The sequence below is a fragment of the Orcinus orca genome, chromosome 18, assembly GCF_937001465.1.
Source record: "Orcinus orca chromosome 18, mOrcOrc1.1, whole genome shotgun sequence".
Taxonomy (NCBI): Eukaryota; Metazoa; Chordata; class Mammalia; order Artiodactyla; family Delphinidae; genus Orcinus; species Orcinus orca.
Window position 1 is genome coordinate 10,648,712 of NC_064576.1, and position 22,897 is coordinate 10,671,608.

The 22,897-nt window shown below is 42.9% G+C and overlaps 1 protein-coding gene across 9 annotated transcripts in view; it reads right to left on the reverse strand.

The window, feature by feature from the left end:
• Positions 1 to 22,897, reverse strand: part of CLYBL (citramalyl-CoA lyase) — a 296,263-nt gene that overhangs the window by 17,348 nt on the left and 256,018 nt on the right. For 3 of the 9 annotated variants that reach the window (XM_049701197.1, XM_033435098.2, XM_004273632.3), the window contains 2 exons: positions 11,387 to 11,506; positions 10,241 to 10,367 (listed from right to left, as the gene is read on the reverse strand). In XM_049701197.1, the coding sequence (XP_049557154.1) occupies positions 11,411 to 11,506 (96 nt within the window). In that variant the 3' untranslated portion in view covers positions 10,241 to 10,367; positions 11,387 to 11,410. Of the gene's footprint in view, positions 1 to 3,660; positions 3,686 to 10,240; positions 10,388 to 10,688; positions 11,507 to 16,532; positions 16,655 to 17,689; positions 17,975 to 20,450; positions 20,563 to 22,897 lie in introns of those variants that run through there. The other 6 variants (XM_049701196.1, XM_049701195.1, XR_007473137.1 and 3 more) reach the window with 6 other exon arrangements.

Genomic DNA, 22,897 nt, shown 5'->3' on the forward strand with positions numbered 1-22,897 from the left:
CCAAACAGAGGTCTTTCAGCCCAAGGCAAATAATTGAGATCAAAGCTTCCTGGATCTCTCCCGGGAGGTCCTTGGCTCTCCAGTCAAAGTGACTGGAGCTCTCCTTTTCCCTTCGTGATCTGCAAGCACACCATCCCGCCATCCGCCATCCTGGATGGGGAAGGGGGAGAAGGAGGCAGCTGAGGAGGAGTGGGAAAGGTGAGGGAGGTGCTGTTTTGGGGGGAGGGGGGTGAGGGTAAGCGATTACCAAGCTGTCTCAAAGGCCCGCGGAGCCCCCAGCTGAGGCTTCTTACCAGAAGGAGCCCTTGCTCTCAGCGCGGCCCCCCTTTGCTCTCCTGAGGCCATCAGAAGTGATAGCTAAGCTCACTTCTGCCTTCATGGGGCTGTGGTTCTCACTCGGATGAGTTGTTATTTGATGTTTCTTTGCTTCTGTTTTTATAAAAATGGTACAATGTAAAGCTCTATGGTTCATATGTTTTGTGATCATCAGATGACACTAGGAGAAATACTGCTTTTTGCCTATATATTTTAAATATATGTAAGAAAAATAAATTGCAGAATATTAGTCAAGAAGCATGACACTGCCACTGCAGAGGGCAAACTTAAATGAATTTTCAGGAAGGGCAGCCATCTACACAAGTATACCTTATTTTAAAAATTAAATGTGAGACATTTCAAGGCCGTGATTATTCCAACCTATTCTATGATCAGTCAGGGATGTGAATGTGTATAAAATTAGAAAGTGTATCATGTGGGAAGAATCAGTCAACTATCTTACAATTCATGTGGCCCAAAACATAATTATGGAAACTTAATTAAGTTTGCTTTGTAAAGTTTAGCATGGCCAGGAGTTCCCAAATCATGTTACAGTATTGTACCTTAGACAGTTCTAATGTAAAGGCCATGTTGCATCTTTCAGAGTTTTGTCTGGTTGTTTCTCTTTTGAATCTGCAAAATGATGGGTGAGACTAGAGTATTTACTAAATGTTCGCCAGGTACTTCTAATATGCAGCCAGGGTCTAGATCATTGGCCTAGATGATCTCAGAAGTCCTTCTTTGGTACCAAAATGCTGTGGTATCTATAATTTTAAATTTTAAATCAAAATAAATAAGAAAATCAGATTCACCTAGCAGATAATTCTAGTTAAAAACATCTTCCTAAATACAGAGGTCTCAGAAGTCCTACAATGAAACTTACTTCATAAGTGGCCCAACCCTCATGAAATATTTTGGGCAGAGCTTATGATTTGGAAAGTTTATGTTTGTTCCACATTTCAATATTCCTATATGAGTTTTAAGTCAATACCCCCAAAATTATTTTTCACCTTTGAGAGTCAAGATGTGGTCGAAGTTTTTGATTTCCAGGTGGAAATCAGAAGGCTTGAATGAAAATGTTTATGGATAAAGAGAGGTGAGAAATAAAGATATTGAATCTTTGCCATTAGCTTGGGATGACAACTCCCTGTGTGTGTGGTGTGTGTGTGTGTGTGTGTGTGTTCGCACATGAGCCTCTGCTGGGATCCGGGAAGAGCAGCTGATGTTGTGGGAATATCTCATAGAAACTATAGGGACAGATGGTGGCAGGCTGCAGCCATGGGACCAGCATGCTACTGATTTCAACCTAGGAACCCTTCTTATTGAAGACTATGTCCCCAGAACCATCAAGTTTTAAAATGTAGTTCAACTGGAGATGGTTTTTATTTTCTTGTTATGAAACCCGGGCTCCCACATTCTGGACTCAAATGACTATATTCCATGTCTACTCAAGAACAGTATCTGTGGCAAAGAGATGTGAGGTTGAAGCCTCTCCAGGAATAAGTCAGGAAACAGAATGATCCAAGTTTGGTATTTAGATTAGAAATACAAGTGGAAGAAGTAAGGTTACCATCAGAAATGTGCATTTCTAAAGATATTCATTTGAAAGTTTTGAAAAAAGTAAAGCTCATGCCCTGGGGCTCCTGGGAGTATGTACAAAATACAATAATTAAATTAAGTCCAGCAGTTAAAATTCCTCATAAAAAGAAAAAGCTGGAGTGCTTCCCAATGGGGAATGCTTGACTTAAAAGAAAGGTTTTACTCTGTGGCCTGAAGGTCAACAAACTGGGACTCTGTGGGAATGTATAAAATTTCTTAAAGGGGTTCTCCAGTCTTTGTTTTGTTGAAAGAAAATAAAAGAGCAAAAAGGGACAAGTTTTGAAAACTCAAAAAATGAAGGTGCAGTCCTAAAATCATCATGATTTTTATAAACGCAGCACTGGAGGCTATGAAAACACGCTCTTTTCTGAGTACTAATGCAACACATATGCTCTTTGAGAAGGAAGGGAAAAGGCCAATGGCGCCTTTTGAACAAACTGTTTTCAAATGTGCTCATTTTCAGAGGCAGTGCACGCAAATTCACGACCCATTCATTTGCTACTTATTTTGAAAATAGTCACCTTAAATATTCTCATAAATATATGTCACAGTTTAAAATTCCTTAGGTGATACAAAGACTGATTGTTTTTTAAAAAGGTCTTTATGAAGCAAAGTTGAAAAAAATGATTTTGGGGGGGTCACATCCTCAGTAATCTTAAATGGAATGTTTATCATAATTTGAAAATACTTGTTTTTATAAATAATCATTTATTGTTACCTTTCTGGTAACGTCCTCCCCCCAAATAAAGTTAAGAAAAGGATAGAAATGAAATTTTATATCCATAAACTTTGTCATGTGTAAGCACCATTCTGGGTTCCCACGTGAGTTTCAGGCTGCACACTCAAATGACTTCTCCTAAAACATAAAGAACCAATAACCAGTTTGCCAGGTCCTCATCTTCTTTATCGCTTAAATAGAATCTGAATGTTGGCTCTGCATTAAGACAGCATGATCAAATGTAGGACATTAGAAATAGCAGCTGTGGCAGCAATATTTAATTTACTGAATAATTAGCAGCCTCACTGACATTTCTCCGTTGATTCCCAAAGTACAGCATTAGCTGTCCTCTGCACTCAGGCGCTCTGCAGTAAAATGGGCCAGTAAACTTCCTGTGCCAAGTTCACAGTAAATGAAGGACTACACAGCATACTGCCAGCAGCTCACAGCTTAAGACACTAGATTTACTTCCAAAACACGGAAAAAACATTAGAAATCATTAAAAATGTACATTTTTACCCACTTTTGTTTTCTTTCCTACATTTGTTAATTTTTTTTTTTTTGGTTTGGGAATTGCGATGAGAGGAAGGAAGGTAAAATTGTAAGAAAAAGGAAATGGGAAATGGAAGCAGGACAGTAGCCGGAGGAGGGACTATATGGAATGAGAGGTGATGCACAGAATGATGGGGGCCATGAGGGGAGGGCCGCAGGAGTGGGGAGGGTACAAGAGGAGGCGTGGGGAGTGAACCCGGCTCTGTCCTTGAGCCTGTGTCCTGCTCCTTTATCCCTCCACTGGAACGCCTTTCCTTATGCCACCTACGACATTCTCCATGGCCACTCAGCCACTCCCCCCGCAGCGCGCCATCCTGCAAAATGTGCGAGGGACTGTTTGTGTAGTCTGGGAGGGGCAGAGAGGGGGGGCATGAAGGCCTACCTCAAGGAGGGACTTGCCTGGTTGCCCAGCTTCCTGGTTACACTGGATGATTGGCTGTTTGAATTGTGATGAGTTCACATACCCGTGCCAGGGTCAGGCAGTGTCTCTGAGGCAGGCAGCTGTTGAAAAAGAGGCTTCAGCTATTTTCTTGTTGCTTCAAAAAACTCATCTAGAGCTTCCTTCATCGGGAACTTAATGTGAAGCTATAAATCTGGGGAGTTCTCGGGTGTGCAACTGTGTGGTTTAGTGGTTTCATTTCCAGACTTTAGTTGAAGTCTTGGTTTTGCCAGCTGTGTGACCTTGAGCAAGTGCACTAAAAGGGCCAGTATTTGCACAAATCCGGGAGGCAAGACGTCTGATGGAGGAACAGATGTCTCAGGGCCTAATTGTACTGAACACACCTTTAGCAAGTTCTTGCGGGCGGGTGGGGGGGGTGGGGTGGGATGGGGTGGGGAGTGAGAGGTGAGCAGGAGAGGGATCTGGGGTACATGGCAATGTCCACTGTTCAGGGCCTCCACACTGCTGTGGGACACACACACACACACACACAGTACTACAATAGAAATCTGATCCAATGCAATGGAAGGACTGGGAGAGGGCCAGCAAGCTGTCTCTGGGTAGTTGGGAAGACTTCACAGAAGTGGTCTTCAGGTTGTGTCTTGAAAAATGGTTAGGAGTTTATTGGGTATGATGGAGAGGGAGGGATTACAGCTTGTGTAGAGCCTTTGCACAGGAGTGTCAGGCCCTGCAGCCAGGCACCGTCCACCTGCCCAGTGGCCAGGGCCCCGTGGGGGAGGCGACGTGTCGCTGGGCTGGTGTGGAAATGCTAGTGAGGCTCCTGGTGGCCGGAGCTCCCTCACACCACACTGGGAAAGGCATCACAGAGCTCCCCTGGAAGCTGCTGCATGAATTCCAGTCCCTGGAAATCCCATGGAGGAAACAGATGTGCTCCTCTCCTCGTCTGGGAGTTTGGGTTATTAACACAGTTTTCCCAGAGATTCTAAGCCAGAAGTTCATGTTGGTTTTATGTTCTTCCTTCCATGGAACTCAAGAGCCCATTAAAAAAAAAAAAAAATTAAGCCAGATGCCTAGAGTGGATAGCCTTCTGAAGGAACTCTCCACCACAAAGCTATCTGAAATGGAATGCTCGTTTCTCTCCTGATTCCTTTACTGTGTCTCAATAACTAAGGCAATTTGATTCATTGTTTAAAAACAAAACAAAACCCAGCGAAACCAGCTATGTGGCATTATGTAGACAAAAAACAAACAATCCTCCCTCCCCCTGACCACCCCCGCAAAACAATTTCTTTTCCCTGAATTTCTCCCCTTTAGCTAGGTATTTTAACATCACGATATAGTCAGCGTTTGGTCTCCTTTGTTTTCATAAGATGGAGTTTTCAGTATATCAACTCTCTTACTTATGTAATGAAGGGAATCTGGAAAGTTCCTTCTAGGGCTTAGACTAATCTCTGGGACCATCTCCAGTTTTCTATACGTCTACATGCTGCACACAGTGTGAGAGAGAAACTGATTTTGACTGACTGAGAAGTATGACATTGTTGCAGGATTCCCCCTCGGTCACTAGGTAGGCACAGGTGATTTGAGAGTGGGTTGCTTTCTATTCTTCCTGGTGACAGGAAGCTTTGTCTTTGACTCAGGTTTAGCAGTTATATTCCACCAAGAAGTGTGGCCCCTCTGCCCTTCCGGAATGCCCATCCTGATTCCTGAATGAGAGCTCACGTTGGAGAAAACCACCTCGAATTGGCCAAATTCTGCCCTAAGACTGAGCACAGCTTTCCAATTCCCTGTGTCTGGCTGAGGGCAGAATGGGGCCAGGACCCAGTGTGTTTGATCCTTTAGCAAATCTGACAGGCTGTTTACAAACATGCAGAAGGGCTGACTTCGTTCCTCAGACCTCAGGCAGGACTCTGGTTTCAGGACTGCAGCCTGAAGGAACTCATAGGGACCAAAAGAATTGGGGAGGAGATAAAATAGTTGAAAAAAGTGGCTGGTTTTCAAAGCATATGGCGAGTTTTTCAAACGCTTTAAATTCTTAATTCGCTCCTCTCCTGTTACTGTCGCTGTAGTAGCCAATGGCACTTCTTTTTGTTTTGACATTTGACATTATTTTACGCCTTTGCTCCTCCTTTCACTTCACACAAGGGCATTTTAATTTTAAAAGAAAAGTGCATCCGGAACCAGTCCTACGGCTTTCCGACTAGCTGTCTGGCATCCAGTCAGGCTCAACAGATGTTTGTTGAATGAATAAACGAATGAATGAAGTGATTCTCTCTAAAAAGTTCCGAGAAATCTTTACTTTTAGCAAAGTTTGGGTTTGTCTTCTGTAAACTCGGGATTATCACTTAAAATATCCTCTGTGGCTTTGATAGGAAAATAGGCAAAGTTAGGATCTTTTGAGGAAACTCCACCAAAAAGCTATCTGAAATGGAATGTTCATTTTTCTCTTGATTCTAAAACCGTGCTTGAATAACGAGGGCAATTCCACTCAATGACTGAAAAGCAAGGGGACCCAGATCCTCCGCTGGTCCCCCGGCCAGGGATCGGCTCCGAGCAGGACAGGCTAAGGGCGCCGGGCTCCGGTCAGGGAAACCAGGACCCGCGAGATGCGCCTGGAGCTGGCAGGTCCCCCAGGGCCTCGTCCCGGCGCCTGGCCGCGGCGCCGACTTCGGAGGAAGACACAGGGGCCGGCCGGTCCCCAGGGCGGGCGCGAGGGCCCCGCGCAGGTGTCGGGCCTGTGCGCGGGGTGCGCGGGGCCTGGGAGACCCGAGAGAGACGTTATTGTTACACTGTAACGAGTCTGATTAACATGCTCCTGACACTTTCTCTTAGTTTCTCGGGCTCCTAGCAACAGCGCACAAAGGCGCGGGATTGTCCCGGGCTCCGCGGGGACACGGGGCAGCCTTTGATCTGCCACCATTACAGCGGGGCTGCGCGACAAGCTCGCAGGCTCCGGGCGGCCCGCGGTCCCGGCCCACTGCGCGCCCCGGCCCCGGCCCACTGCGCGCCCCGGCCCCGCCCGCTCGCCCGCCCGGTCGCAGCTCCGGGAGCGGCCGCCGCGCGCGACCGGGGCCACGGGGCGCACCGGCCGGGCCCCGCCGGTCTCCGCGTCGGGGCGTCCCCGACACCGGCGGACTCGGCGTGTCCCGGCCCGGCGGGCGCACGTCCTTCCGACGGGGCGCGCGGTCCCCGAGATCGCCGGCCCTCCCCGTCGCAAGAAGCAAACAGTAAAACCGAGCGGGTCGCTTACAGCCGAAGAACACAGAAATTAAAAAAGGGCAGGCGTGAGCGACAAACGAATCCCAAAAGATTTTGTAAAACATTTTAAAAAGTAAAAAAAATCTGTAGGCTTCAGCCCGTTTAGCTGAAACTGGGCTCGATCGGCAGCAAACCATCTAAAGGCACTAAAGATGATTTCGGTTCCTTCCTACAAATCACTTTCTTTTCGTCGTTGGCAATTCTTATAGATTCATAAGGAAATACGTTGCCAAATAATCGCTGGAATTTAAACAAACTCACCACCACCACCCGTCACAGAACACTAAAAAGCTGCCCGGTCCCACCGCGCAAGCTTTCTGGTACTAAGGTATTTGAAAGTAATTTATTCTCCATTTGTTTGCTCTCTTAACCCCCTATCCCACCCCGATTTAAAATAAAGCGCGGAAAGAAAGACCAAGGTTTTAACATTTAAGTGTTGAGGTCGGCTAATTACTTTCCCCCTAAGTTGCAATGTGAAAACCTGTCGGGGTGGGGGGTGTCCCCCAGCCTGGGGCGCAAGCTTTGCGGTTACAAACCGGTTCGGTGACCCTCCGCAGCATCAATATGCACAAGATCCTGCTGTTAATCTCAGAACCTGTTTTGTACCATCAACTGCCTCCCAAGTATTATACTAGAGGTAAAAATCAAAATCAGAACGGAAGACATTTAGCTTTCCAAGCTAACCAGAAACCATAGAAGCAGAATGCCCTTCAAATAAAAAAGCACGTATTAACTCTTCTCCTCTTAAGACATCATTAGAAAATTCATCGTCCCTACTGAAGGTCAGTTTCCCGAACTGCCGAAGAACTATTAGGGGCTGGGATGTTCATCATAATATTTTAGAAGAGAAAAGAAAAGAAAAAAAAAAAACCCTACACGGTCTATTCCATTTACGCAGCAAAATATGCCAGGCAATGAATTACTTTCAAATTCAAATTGGAGGCGGCAAGTCTTCGTTGTTGAAGACACTTTTCCCAGTCAGTCCCTGGAGGAGAGGATGTCAGGGCAGTTAGCGGTTCAATACTTGTAAATCTGAAGGGAACCGCACCCAGATGCTGGGGAACTTCCCAACTTGCGCTCAGGGACAGTGCCTGACTCCGGACTCTGCTGGAGTTCCTCTCGCCATTTCAATAAAACATGATGGTACTGATATAATCCTCTATACATTAAAATGAGGTTGTCACAGATTGTCATTAAGACCTCAGTAAAACAATGAAGACATTACTGGGAACCCCCCCTCAGGCAAGGTATTAGGGAATAAAACAATCTACACCACTCGGGTCCTATTGAGATTAATGAAAAAATTATGCCAAAAAAATCTCAATTTCATTTTCCCGTGACGGGGCTTTGCATACATACAGTCAGTCTTGCCTTACACCTGATGATTTATTAAACTAATCTGCAGTGATCACCACTGATGTTCTCAACTCAATCTTGTCCTGGCTCATTTTCTAAGTAATTGTTTCTCATCAGTTCTGATAATGTTTTAATAGTGTTACCCATAATTTAGCCTCCAAGAATTAATAACAGGGGGGTAATATGGTGAAGCAGCTTGTGATGAGCTACACAAAATATAAACAGGTATGGTTTTTAATTAATCAGATTACTGCAGGGTTCTCTTCTTGCAGTCAGTCCATTCCTAGCTGGGAGGAATTCCCCAGGTTGGGCACTGTCACATACCGAGTGGGGTGAGCTCACCCAGCCCTCCCTCCCACCCTCCCTGTATTACCTTCACCCACCCGAGGCACCAGAGAGATGTGGGTGGGAAAACAGTGGGGATACCTCTTGTCTCCCAACATCTCCTTGCCTTTGTTCCTCAAGGAATGAAGCATGATGGATCTTTGACTCTGACTAAACCCTCTTCTGGGTCCCTCTTGTAGGGTCTGTGCTCAGAGAGTGGGACCTTGGTCCAGATTTTTGGCTCTAGTATGTCCCAGTGTCATGATCCTATCATAATTGGGACCCTGGGGTTATGAGGAAGATGATAAATCTGACACTCAGGGAGACTTAAACAACAAGGTGCTTTTGTTGGAACAAAGTGTGGTTTGAGATAAAGGGTGTGGTGACCAGTCCAACACGGTTGGAAATCTAGGAACCTGTGGGCCCGTTGGTGATGGGGGTGGGGAACACCTAGTCAGGTCCAGGCCCTCAGGGCCCCCTGGAGACCCTGCTGAGAGGATTGCTCTTCCCCGAGGTCTGCATGCCTTCACCCTGGCATCTGGGGTCCCTTAGAGTGGCGGGTTTGGCTCTCAGTGAGCCCCAGGCTCGAGGAGGTCCATCTATAGGGTTTGGGGGTTGCCTGTGTAACAGGGGTGGAGACTAGAGCGTCTCCCTTTCTTCCTGTCAAAGCCTGAGGTGGGGTTATCTGGACCAACACATGAGGACGGGCAGGACAGTGGAGTTGAAGTGGAGGCTGCCTGTAGGGAAGTATGAAGAAAGGCTTTTATTATCGTCTTTTGTTTAAGACAGGTCCTGCCTATGCTTCCAACACCCTGAGGGTGTCAAAATGAGAGGAGGCTTCCCTCTGCCTTCTGAGTGGTCCTCCTGTGTTTGTGTGCTGAGCAGTGGGGTCCGGCTGCGTGGGCACCTATGGTCCTGGTCTACCCTGTGCACACCGACTACCACCCTAGGTGGGCACAGCTGTGCTGTGGGTTGCAGGGATGGCTTCTCCTGTAACTGCTGCCCACTGTCACTGTCCGCAGCCCTGAAGCCCAGTTTGGCTGGAGGCCAGTCATCTCCCAAGTTGGCTGAGACACTGTCTTCCTCCTTCCAGCTCCTCCGAGTGAGGATGAGGCAGGCTCCCACCTTTCTTTCCAGCTACGACCCATGCTCTCGAGGGGTTGGGGGGTGCGATGCCCTGGGGAGGCAGGGCTCCAGCGCAGCACATCCCACCTCAGTTAAGAGCCACCTTGTCGGGCCCCGTGTTTGAGAATGTTAGTTAGTGTCTCAGAGCATGTGTTTCCCAGAACTGCCCAGCCTGGATCAGGTTCCTCTGCATGCCTGTCGGAACTGCCCTGCACTGGAGGTGGATGTTGTATGACCATACGTGGGCCTCTCCCACTTTGCTTTGGTTCCATGATGCCTTTCCTTGTATATAACCTTCAGCCCTCCTCCCCTCTTGGGCTTCCTGGAGGAACTGGAAGGGGTAGGGGAAAGTAGACCCCTGGGTGGGGCACATGGTAGGGGCCACATAGGAAATAAACTAAAAGGGCGTAGGAGGTAAAAAATGAAAATAAAAAACAACTGTTTTCTATTTACAAATTTAAATAAACAGAACAGCCTTCCCCGCGGTGTTTGTCTAAGGGTAGCAGCTTTGCTGCTGTGTAGGTCATGAAAAGGTTGGTGTAGAGTTTAGAACTTCCCATTCTGTTAATTTCTTAAAGAACAGTCGTCCAGAGTCTCCACACAAAAGCTCATGATTTAATGAGGAGCAGAAACAAAATCTCTGATTGTTGGTGTTTCAAATTTCATTGGCGTCCTCTGGCAAACACAAGTTGATCCTTCGCAGCTTCAATACCCTTTAGCCTTCAATATAAGAGCACATGCTGAATAGGGAAGAATGGCTGGTTGTTATGTTTATTTACCCTTACTACAAGCTGGGTTAACCTCTTCAAAACAGCTTTACTAAGCCCGTTAACCACACCACCCATATGACCTGTAGCAGCATCTCTAATGTGATGCAAATCTCACAGGGGACCATATGCACCAGCTCTGTGGCATTGTGTCTTCTTAGAGGCTACAAGTTTATTGCTGAGGGGGCCCTGTCCCAGCCATACATTTACAGGGGGGAAATGGCCTCAATGGCAAACAGTTAAACAGGGAAATAAAGGGAGAGAATGGATGGTCTTGTGCTTCTGCACATTTATTTTTTAATTGCTGGTAACTGTTGACCCAAAGCATTCACCCAGGATGAGGGCTTTCACAGTGATCACCTAGCAGTTCAAGGATAGGGATATTTCATTTTTGGGGGTGGTGGGGTGGTGGAGGTTAAAGTAATCAGTTTTGAAGATTTATTTTTAGAAGATATCTATATAAACCAGTATGGTACTTAATCAACTTTTCTATGCCATCTCTGTTGTTTTATCAGATTACTAGTGAAATAAACACCAACGCTTCATTGAGTTATTATTTTTTAAAAGGTTGGCCTTTCTTAAAACTATTTCTGGTGTCGAGTGAACAATGCACAATGTGGGAAACATCTAACATGAGCAGGGTGAAGGGAGTATACGTATTTGGGAAAGATCTGTTTCATTAAAGACCAAACTTCTCCTGGAGCAGCCCATCTCTCTCCACTATTTTATCTCCCTGTGAAATCATAAGTCTGTACTTGTAACACATTCGTGAACAATAAAATCATAAGCTTGGAATCAAAAAGAAGAAAGTTCATTTTTAGAGGAATAACTGGCCAGTGAGATAACCAAAAAAAAAAAAAATGTGATTAACATGAACTGTAAATGAAGAAAGGCTCCCATCTGGCATACTAACAAGTTGCCTTGAGTATTATGGCTTGTCTTTAAGGAACCCACTGTATATGCTCAGCCCACCTGATGAGAGCTTCATTTAGCAGATCATTTTTCCTTGATGGAGATGGCAAGCCTAACAATGTTCTGGGCCTGCTTCAGTAATGGCATGTCGATCACACTCCCTCGGAAAGTAAAGGCTCCCTGGAAGACAGAGAATACAAACTTCCTGAAAGAATGCTCGGAAATTACAGGCTTCCTTTCTGCACACACTTGTACAACAAGAACATTTTAGATTCCACCTGAATTATACTGACTTTCCTACCCAACTTTTGAGAAAGCCAAAGTAAATTACAGGGGAAAGATTTCTTTTTTCCTCCTAAAAAGGAAAAAAAAAAAAAAACACTTCAGCATTTTAATGGAGAGGAAAAACATCAGGCACAAGGTATTGGAAACTGCTCATTTAACTCTTGAAATCAAGCAGAAAACAAGGGTGGAAGGAAAATGTAAATACTTCCTTATATACTTTTTGAAATACTGCATAGAACTGTGAAAACAGTAATATGCTCTGGCAACTGATTATTGTTTGAATAAATAATTGTATGATCAGGTTAAAGGAAGAATGCTTCCTTCTTGTTGTAACGTAATTGGGGGGTAACACTATCATGTGATGAGAAAATGTAAGGCAGGATTATACTGAGTAAAAAGAGATTCTTCTGTTGGTACACACTTTTGCAGAAAAGGATTACAATGACAGGGGACATGAGTCTGTAACAAAAAATCATAGGTCTGTTGAATGGTTAGCCTGGAAAGAACCTGAGATCTCCTGATTTATACCCATTTTACAGATTCACTTTTTAAAAACTTCTGCAAATACTCATTGAATGTGTCATGTGATCTCAGTGCTGTTCTAGATGAGGACTCTGATGCCCAGAGTAGTTAAGTGATTCTCCAAGGTCACTTGACTAGGAAAAGATAGAGCTGGGTCTAGTACTTGGGTCTCAGAACCTCAAGCCTTCATTAGAGACTCTCACATTATGATGATAAGGTAGTTTCTTTAGTGCCTCAGAAAAAGAAGAATTAAATGGACAGAAGCAGTATGAATCTGAAATTAATGTCTGGTTATTCATGTTCTTTTAATCACTTCTTTTTGCTGTTTTCAATTACAGCTCTTCTTAATTCCCCTTCTTTCTACCTGTTGGTAAGGATGCTGGTGTGAGTGGGGAGCAGGTGGTCTTTGGAGACCTGAAGGTGGGTTGGAGCAATTATAATCCTTGATGATGGTCCATTTGTATATATTGCCATCCATTTCTGGATTTTACAAGTACCACCTCTCAACAGTCAATGTTGTCATTATTCAGGACTTCTGGGATGGTCTCCTGGGCTCGCTGGAAACCCTCATCTCTTATAATAACATAGAGTTATACACAGAATGGAGGTTAAAAAAATTGGCAGGGAATCCTTAGCAGTGACTTTGAAATTTGTTTTTTAATCAAGAGAGATTTAAAAGTCATTAGGATTAGAATTCTCACCGGTGCTTAGCCTTCTCAGCCCGAGAATGAGAAATTGGATTCATATGAACACCTGTGTTGCCTAAAATCCTATACCGTTAGGTCATTTTCCAATCTGCCCATTTTGCTATTTATACTCCCAGATTGGTCTGTGCCTAATTTCATTCAACCTAGAGCTAATTTTAGTTGTCTCTGTGACCATGATGAATTTTATGAATTTGGTTAGAAGTTCTAAGGATATTCTGTGGGTTCGCATGACGTGAAGTCAGGGCATGGGACTCGTGCTGACAATGCGAGAGTCTAGTTTTCTTATTGGAGTATATGATGAAGACCAAAGGCCTCCTGGTTATCCATCCACCACGTGGATTCTGGCCTGTAAAACAGCACATGTGTCCTGATAAAGCTTAAATAATAGGCTAGTAATAATAGAGATGAAATTAGCCTAGATGCACATGAAATCAAAATGATGCACAGAGAATCAAGATGACGTGGCTTTGGGTCTATGCCATGTTCCCTGAATCCGCTTTGGATTCCACATGCACATCAAAGATGCAAAATATTTCAGGTAGTTTTTCAAGACAGGGAAATCATTTCTTTCTTTTATGTGGCAGATTTTGCTTGATTTCCTTTGTTAAGCTTAAGCTGGAAAACAAAAGTTAACATTTTTGTTCTTTGTTTCCTTCATCTCTGCAAATTGAGGATTTTAGTGTTAAGAATCAAGACTTCCTAATACGAATATCCTCCTGCTTTCACATCGACCTAGAATATGGTTGGTTTTTTAACATATGGATCTACATGTGAAATGTGAACAGTCTGTTGGTCAGGATTTGGAAGAATGCAGATTGTCAAAAGCTACCTGGATTTGTGGGGAGGGTTTGAAACATTCCTTAATGTGTGATCATAGATAAGTTTCGGTTTCACAGCTCAGTGCGTTTCTGAGAAACTGGTGTACCATTTTGAAAAGAAGAGGGAACTTCCATCAGCTTGAAGATTCAGAATATAATTTGGTTTAAAATGCCTCTAAGTAGTAACTCATTCATGGTTGAAAGCCTTAACAACCATGACTACAACAATAATAATAGCTATAATTTCTTGAGCAGTTGCTAGCCCCAGGACTGTGCCTGGTCCTTGACATGTTTTCTTTCAGGTAATGCTCGTAAAAACACTGTGAGGTAGATACTATGACCCATCCCCATTAACAAATTTTTTTTTTCTTTTCAATTGTAGTAAAAACACATAACATAAATTCACCATCTTAACCATTTTTAAGTGTATGAGTCTGTAGTGTTAAGTAGATTCACACTATTGCACAACAGATCTCCAGAACTTTTTCATCTTGCAAAAGTGAAACTCAGTACCATTATAGACAACTACTCTCCATTCCCCCTCCTCCATCCCCTGGCAATGAGCATGTATTCATCTGTTTCTATGAGTATATATCCATCCCCATATTATAACTGAGGAAACCGAGGCACGAAGAAACTTGTACGAGTCTGCCCTGTAGCTCACTAAGTATACAACTGGTATAAAACCTAGCTCTATTTGATCCAAAGCGTGTGCTCCAGGCTTACGCCCTGGGCTTGTGGATTGTTCTCCGAGTGGGTTGCCTGGCCGCCTGAATCAGAATCATCTAATCGGGAGGTGGCTTGTTAAAATGCAGATTCTTGGGCTCCATCCTATCAGGTTTCATGCAGAAGGTCCGAGCGTTGGCCAGGAACCCTCTGATGATTCTAATGCACATTGAAGTTTGAGAAGCTCTGTGTTTTAGCTCTCCTGGGTAGAAATGGTTAGGCTGGCTTTTAAATGGGTACAACACTCCATCCCTGCTCTCAAGGACCTAAAATTTGCAGGAAGAGCATGGAAGCAGGTGCCATAAAACGCAACAAGAATTAGAGAAAAAGCCAGTGTTATGAATAGGGAGATCAGAGGCCTGAAAAGGCTGCCCTTCTTACCAATCAGGACCATGTTTGCCATTTCACACTGTTGACTTAGACATGATATTGTATACCTAGTGCATGTCATGCGTTTCCCGCTAGAGCTGTCATGGGGCTCCACCTCCGTGCACAACGGGCTTTTATTCAGCAATTACCTATTGAGTTATTTGTTGTAATAAATCACTAGTCAGCCACTTTGGCACATCTTACTATACACATGTCTATGGCTTCAGCCTCCTGGAAATGAAGAGCAGTATCACCTTAGCATAGGTGTTGTCTGTATAGGAAGGAAAACAATTACTTATTGGGCTGTACTTTTTCTAACATCTGGGTCATTGCCTGGTGGTAAGATAGGCATTGAAATAACATGAACTTTATCAGACCTTGAAGTTCTTCAATGGGGGAGAATCTGACTTACAATTTGATGGCAAAAGGACTGGTGATCATGATGGTGGTGATGACAAGAGTAATAACATTTATGGGAAATATTCATATATTTCACATTTCTGGCACTTAGCACTTGAGAATTTTTTTCTGTAGAGTACTAAAAGAGTACTTTTCTAGCATCCATAAATTGATCTAATTCTTTCCCTACTCATTGTATTTTCAAATAACTTCTTTGGGCATTCAGGGAGTTCTCTTTGGCACATTCCCATGCTGATGTTGCTGTGTCAGAATTAATGATAACATTTTAGCACAGCTGCTATATGCCTTCTTTTTCAGAGTGACACTTTATTTCTTCCTCTATGATGCTAAGTCTTATGCCCAATAAATTATTTACCTCATTACAGTTCCCAGTGAATTCCTAAAACTTTTAGTCAATGTTGGTCACTATGGAATTTGTCTTTAGGACCTTGGTTATACCCTCTTCTTGCTAAAATCTCTCAGGCCCAGCCCTGACTTCCCATCACATAGCTCTTCCTTACTCCCAAAGTTAACTGCTCCTTGATACCCCTCAAAATGGGGAATATGATGCTCTCACAGAGACACAGATGGGCACTGTTTCATTCTTTCTTTCCTGTTTTTCAACCTATCACACTTGGAGTCCTTGGACAGGCCCTAGTATGGCCTTGGTCCCCTCACAATTTGGTTAAGGGGTAAGGATTTAAGTTTGGTAACCAGGCACCCAAAGCTCAGTGTGGAGGCTGCCTGGCTCCCAAGCTGGCTAGTAGAGGTCTTGCTGAGAGAGTGCTGGGATACCTTCCTAATTGGGACCGTGATGTTATTTTTCTAAAATATCAGATAAGATCATCCATTTGCTTAAACCTTGCTCTCGTTCCCTTTGGACTTACAAAATCAAGTGCAGTCTCCTTAGCTGGGGGCCCAGGGCTCCCCACGGTGAGACCAGGCCCTGCCTCTGCTCTCAGCTTAGTCTCCTGCCAGTCTACACACACACACACACCCCTCTACACCTCTCCGACAGGCTCTGCTCTCTGCTCTGATAGTCCTTTCCCTGTCTGTCCAGCAAACTGCTCCTTATGCTTCAAGACGTCAGAAGATGTCACGTCCGTGGATCAGTTTTAGACTTCCCTGGTTGGGCTCATTTCTCTCCTTCCTTCCCTTATACATCCTCCTGTAACAACACTTGTCACATTCTACTGTAATTATCTGTTTACGTCGCTGTCTTTCTCACTGTGTTGGGAAGCCCTTGAGGACAGGGGCTCATATATCTTTGAATCCCCAGAATCCAGCACCCAAAACATGGTTCTGAAGCTTGTGCCTTTTGTGGGGCCTGAGCTGGGTGACTGAGGGGACAATGACTTGGGAAGATAGAATCACTCTTACCTTTCTGCTCTCCTTTATCTGCAAGTGTCTTTCTGTGCCACTTGATCTTTCCCTGGTCTGGTAATACTCCCTGGTCAGTTGGCCAACACTTGCTGAGCCTCCAGTAGGACACAGGGACTGACCTAAACAAATGTGATGTTGGGCTGGGGTCAGGTTAACTCATGCAAATGACTTAACGGTTAAAGTGCAAGCGAGTCTATCTGTAAGTGGGGCTTAAGGAATTAGAAGCTGCAGAGAGAAAGAGCCATCAAAACGGGGTGGTTTGGCCTCGGAGGGGCTTTGGGGAACAGTACTTTATTTATTTATTTAGCTGTGCCGCATAGCATGCGTGATCTTCGTTCCCCAACCAGACACTGAACCTGGGCCCTCAGGAGTGAAAGTGTGGAGTCCTAACCACTGGACCACCAGGGAATTCCCAAGGGAACGGGTACTTTTAAAGTCAGCTTTAGATGGTTAGAGATGCCAAATGAAGGTCAAGAGAGGGGCAGGGGAAAAAGAGCAGTGTATCCATATGTGCAAGTGGGGTTGGCCTTCTGTGTTCGACAAGAGCCCCCTGTACTTCTGGTCATCAGTGACTCAATAGATAAGCAAAATGAAGGACCACAGTACGAGTTACTGGATCTGTCTGTTGATGAAGGGGTTTCTCTAGGGCCTGAGGAAAGGGAGACTAATCTAGCCTCAATGAGAGCAATCTGGAAGAGGGACAACAGACTTTCCTCACGACAAAGCACACAGGACTCAGTCCCTGCTTGATGCAGCCAGACTGGGACCCACAGGGCTCCCTCTGTTCTTGCTCCCTGCCCTGGGGGACCCAAGGGGGCCCTGGACCCTGAGGGGAGGAAATTGAACCACTTGTTTCCTTTCCTTTATTCTGGGTAATTTTTTCTCTGTTCTAGAGTAGTCTGGGGATCCAACAATCTGATTTACAGATAGAAAAATTGCAGTTCAGTTATTAGTTCATCTTTTTAAAGCAACTTATGAGTAGGATAGGACTAGAATCTTCGGTTTTTCACCCCAAATCTCAAACTCTTCCCACTAATCAGTATACCTCAAAGCATGTCTGGTAACCATGGTACATAAGATGATTATAGAAAAAATTAATATCAAAAAATTTTAATATACATTATTTTACATATACTATATTTAAAAATTTATTTTGATGTGATTTATAAAAAATAACTAGCATATCTAAACTGTTATTTCAGAGATTTTTTTTTTTGCGGTACGCAGGCCTCTCACTGTTGTGGCCTCTCCCGTTGCGGAGCACAGGCTCCGGACGGACGCGCAGGCTCAGCGGCCATGGCTCACGGGCCCAGCCGCTCCGTGGCATGTGGGATCTTCCCGGACCGGGGCACGAACCCGCGTCCCCTGCATCGGCAGGCGGACTCTCAACCACTGTGCCACCAGGGAAGCCCCCAGAGATATTATTACTTAGAATGAGGCTGAAAAAATTAATGACATATAGGTAAGGCCCAGATAAGCAAGTATGTGAAAATGCAATTTTAATAACTGACTTGGGAATAACTGAAATGCAACGTGCTTCCATCCTGAGTTTCCACTTGGAAGCTTTTACTATAATTATTATGATGGCAGAAATACCAAAGGATATTTTCAGTGAGAAAAAATTCACTAATAAAAATGTGAATGACATTTTAAGTCCTCAAAAAACCCAAAGCATTTGTAAGAAGGATTAAAGGAGGTGACGTTTGATCTTTGTATGTGCTTCTGAATATCAGTAACCCTTTGTTTTATGGATAAATCATCTTTTAAAACTGCCATCGAGAGTAAAAGAATACTATTGAGGACTTGGGGAATAGAGAACATGTTTTTCTTTTTTTAACACTTTAAATTGTAGTGATAATTTGATAGGTATTTTAATATTTTGAATTAAAATTCAATAATCATTCACTCTATGACCAGAGAATTTACAGATCTTAATATATCTCTACTTGAAATTTCTAAAAGCTCAACTGAAGTCTTTCAACATGGGCAATTCACATTTGGCTAATCTGTCCTTACTACTAGCACTGAAATTCTCACAGGTGATATTCCATGGCCTTAGATGGGGAGACCCTTTAAATGAAATGTAACAGCTGAAATATTTGAAGGGGGTTTGTTTTGTGCCTGACTGGGGAATATAGTGACAGTTCGGGCCTACTGAACTGCTTCAACAGGATCCCTTCAGCCCCTGCCTCAGAGCACAGCCTCTGAGGGGGTGTCGGGTGCTGGGTATCCTGCATCCTGGGCAGCCTGTTGGATTTATTTTCCAAGTTCTGAAAGGTGGAAAAGTCTGGAGAAGCTCCCTCCTTATCCCTCCCCCTGTCTTTCCCCTGTGGCTCTCTGGCTTGAAAAAAGAGCACAGAACCCTCCATGGAGAATGGGATGGAGGGTCCTGTATGCCCCCCAGTGCAGTTCCAGCTGCCAGGTCAGTGCTGCCTGAGAGGATGTGGGGAATCACCTGTCCAAGCGGCCCCTCTGTATTTAATTCTCTTAAATCCATTTAAAAGAATTTAAAAACTTATCAGCCGGAGGAGATACGAATCAGATGCAGGTGACCAGCAGTTGGGAGCACAGCTATGCCGGAGGCAGTGGTGAAACAGGACAGTTTTCAGCAGACGGTGAGAAGGAAAAGGAAGACTACTAGTGAAGACAAATGGCCTGACACGTTTATAAAAAGAGGAAATTCTTTGGAACGTGGGACCTGAGTGGATGTAAAATGAAGGGACATCATTAACATCTTGCTTTTTAAAAAGGAAGCACGAAATTATTTAGCTTTAGCCCTACACAGGAAATAGAAACACTCATGTGTTGGACACTGGTAAGATTAATTTGGGACTTTACCAATAGTTTTACGAAGCTGGAGGAGTAAAGAAGAATAAGTAGAAGATTTGGAAGATGAATTTGGCAGGGAAGATGGAGGTGGCTGAACAGTAGGGAGGAGAGCTGAGGTGAATGTTTAGGTCAATTATCTTAATATGTGACCAGTCCTGAGTTGTCTACTTGCCCAGATGGAGGGTCTCAGTGGACCAGAGCATCCTTACTTCACAAACGGATAGGGAGACCAAAGGTGCCTTCTGTTTTTAAAATTCTTCTCAGAACCCACTAAATGCAGGCAACAGGATTTATCTTTTAAAATATTCAGGCAAAATGATGAGACAGGAATAGACAAGTCTTTATTTTAAATATCTTTTGAGAAGGAAATCTGGAAAAATCAGGCCAAGTATGCCACATGGAAAGCTACCTACCGAGGTGAAACAATTGGATTTATAAGCATATTGCAATCTAAAGGGGTTTCCACATATGCTAGCACATTTGACGTTGTGCTTAATTTTCTGTTTTTTAATAGCTTTATTGAGGTATAATTTGCATACCATAAACTTCACCCATTGTTAAGTGTATAATTTATTGACTTTTACTAATTACATAGAGTTCTGCAACTATCACCTCTCAGATTTTTTCTGAAACTAGAAATCTTGGAAAATATTTTATTTTTAATCCTGAGATAAATGTGTAAATACTTGCATTTAATTCAGAATATTTTATGTCAAATTTAAGCTGATATTGCCTTTAAGAAAAGTAGAAAATGAGGGCCTTTTTATAGCAGCTTGCAGCTAAGACCAATAATATTAAACTTCTATTTTAAATGCTGTAGCATTATTCTTTCTTTGGAAAATATATCTAAATGAACTAACATTAACTAGAAGGCACTTTAAACTTTAAACATTTACTAAAATACAACTGATGAACAATAACTGATGAAATAATTGGTGAAAAATTTTCTTTCAACTTTTCTAGAAGGGAAAAAAGGTCAGTACCATATATATTGTTAAAAAGTAAAATGAATAATTTCTTTTTAGCACTGTCAGAAATTTAGAAACCAGTTAGCTAAACAGTATTTACTAAATGTATATTGTGTACCTATTTCCATCCAAGATGCTGCAGGGAGATCTGTGATAGAAAGAATTCTTTACTCTCTGGGGTAGTGGTGGAAAATTCCCCCACTTTTTTTTTTTCATTGAGGTCCACTAACCTAAAATGAAAAAAAAAGAGAATTCTAGAAACTCTTGATTTATATTTCTTAGTAAAGTAAAAGCTCCATTTGGCTGCTTTTAATATAAAAAGAATTACAAAATTCTTTAATAAGTACCACAAAATATTAAAAGAATGTTCTGAACTTCTCTATTATAATCAGCTGAAGGAGAGAAGGTATGGGGTAGTGGCAGGGTGTGGAGGTGATGTGGTGAGAAAGGAAGAGAGATATAAAGAAAAAGAGGAAACAAAAAAGAATCCATGGAAAGAGGAACGGGGAAGGAACAGGAAGGACATATACAGAAACACACATGCAGACCCACACATCCTAAGAGGGATAAATACCGTAAGAGGAAAAGAGAGAAAGATGTCCAAGGAGTAAAACCGTCCTTTCATGGCCCTTATTTGGCTCTTGCTATTAAAGGCACTGAAAGGCATGGTGTGTTTTTGCAACCACAGGTGTAACTGAAAGCAGGACTTTGGGAACTTGTCCTTTGAGTGAGATGAAACTGAGCTTGGGGCCAGATATGGCCTCTTTGCCAAAGGCTCCCGGTCTTGCTCTGAGAGTTTCCAACATACCTTAGGAGACTGAATGACTAATAAAACAGAATGAGGTTTGCAGTGATCAGAGCCAAGAAGTCTTTCTGGGGCAGGGCAGTGGACAAGCGCAGGGTTCAGAACTGAGAAGGAGGGAGCGATGTGGGGAATAATAGCTAGGAAGTTTGGGAAGGTACAGGGATACTCTGTTCTTTCCTTCCTCATCAGTTTCTGCTCATGCAAAAAAAAAAAAGTGCATGACTAAGAAAAAGATTCTAATCTGAACTAATGAAATTCACATTTTGTTTGTGACAATACTTTTAAAGCTCTATCTAGTTTTGGTCATTAGTGTGCAGATTCATTGTGACCGAATTGAAACCAGATTTAAGCTATGTTCTTATCTTTATTTACAAAGTGAGCCCCAAATTCTGGTCAGGTCTCTATAACCACCTTGGCTGTGAGTGACCTTGGGTAACTTCCAAACCCAAGTTGGGTCTCAGTGTATTTTATAAGTTGTAAACTGAAGGGATTTAACTAGAATATTTCTGAGATTTCATCTAACAGAATTACATTTTTTAAAATTTTAATTGAGCAAGAAAAAAATTCTGAACCATATAAACCAGAAGTATTTTGATTAAAATATTCTTCAGAATGTGTTATAAATTAAGGATGAAACAAACAACTTTAAAAATTATCAGACTTAACCTACATACAAAATCTCTTATCCTAACACTAAATCAGCCACTTGCCACTAAGCCTATGTGAAATAGGATATGATCAGCAGTAAAACTGTACTGCCTTGCTTTAAACGTTTAGAAATCTGCAATTTGTTGTTAATCAAATCAACCTTAAAGTCACCATTGGCAGACTCTCAAATTTTCTAAGAACTTGACTTTTTAAAGTCAAAATTATGCGATATAGTTCTAAAGATTTTCAATGCACAAGGAAATAAATGGAGAAATGCAATAACTAAGCATCTTAAAAATAGAGTGATGTCCCTTCCTCTTTCATTTTCACTGGCAATCACTCAGTTCTGATTTTAGCATTTCTGCTTACAAATAAAGGGGGCAAGGCTGTGGGCAGTGGGATGCATGAGTGTGGGAGGGCACACTGTTGTCTATTAGTGGAATCAACCCCTTCCTTTGACAAAGACAACAACCAAATCTTTGGATGGTTTATTTGATCTGCGTGAAAGAGTGGCAGTGGGATTTCTGGCACTTGAATAAGCGGAAACAATATTTTTGGCTAGAGAGACTTCTGAGTTCTCTCAGGGAGCCTTCTAGAAGGCCATCTGGACCAAACAGTATTTCTTTTGTAAAGCCCTGCATTTGGAAACACAAACGAAAGGTGTCTGAGCCGTAATCAGATACCTATGAAAATAATTTGCTTTCAATATTGGGGAGGGGGAATTATTCTTTGTAATTTTCTAGATGAAAAGACTTACATGAGGGAAAAAACCTCTTTCTTTTTTCTTTCTTTATTAAGATATAAGTTCCCAATTTATATTCCTATAGAGGATTTGGTTATTAATGTAAACATGTTAATCTGCATTATTGCTCTCTCTTGAGTGAAGTTAGGATGTATCAGTTATGTGTGTTGTTTATGTTATGTCAGCTAGTGACCTTACTTTTGACCTTATAATTACTAGTGGAACCTAGATTTTAAAGGTGGACACTTTCCCTTCCTTGGTTTTTACCCAGCTTGCGAATCTATAATGAACAAAAAATATTGAAAAATTTAAACAAAATCCTTCCAAAACCAAATAAAGCATTTACAGATTTACTATGAATAGAGTGCTT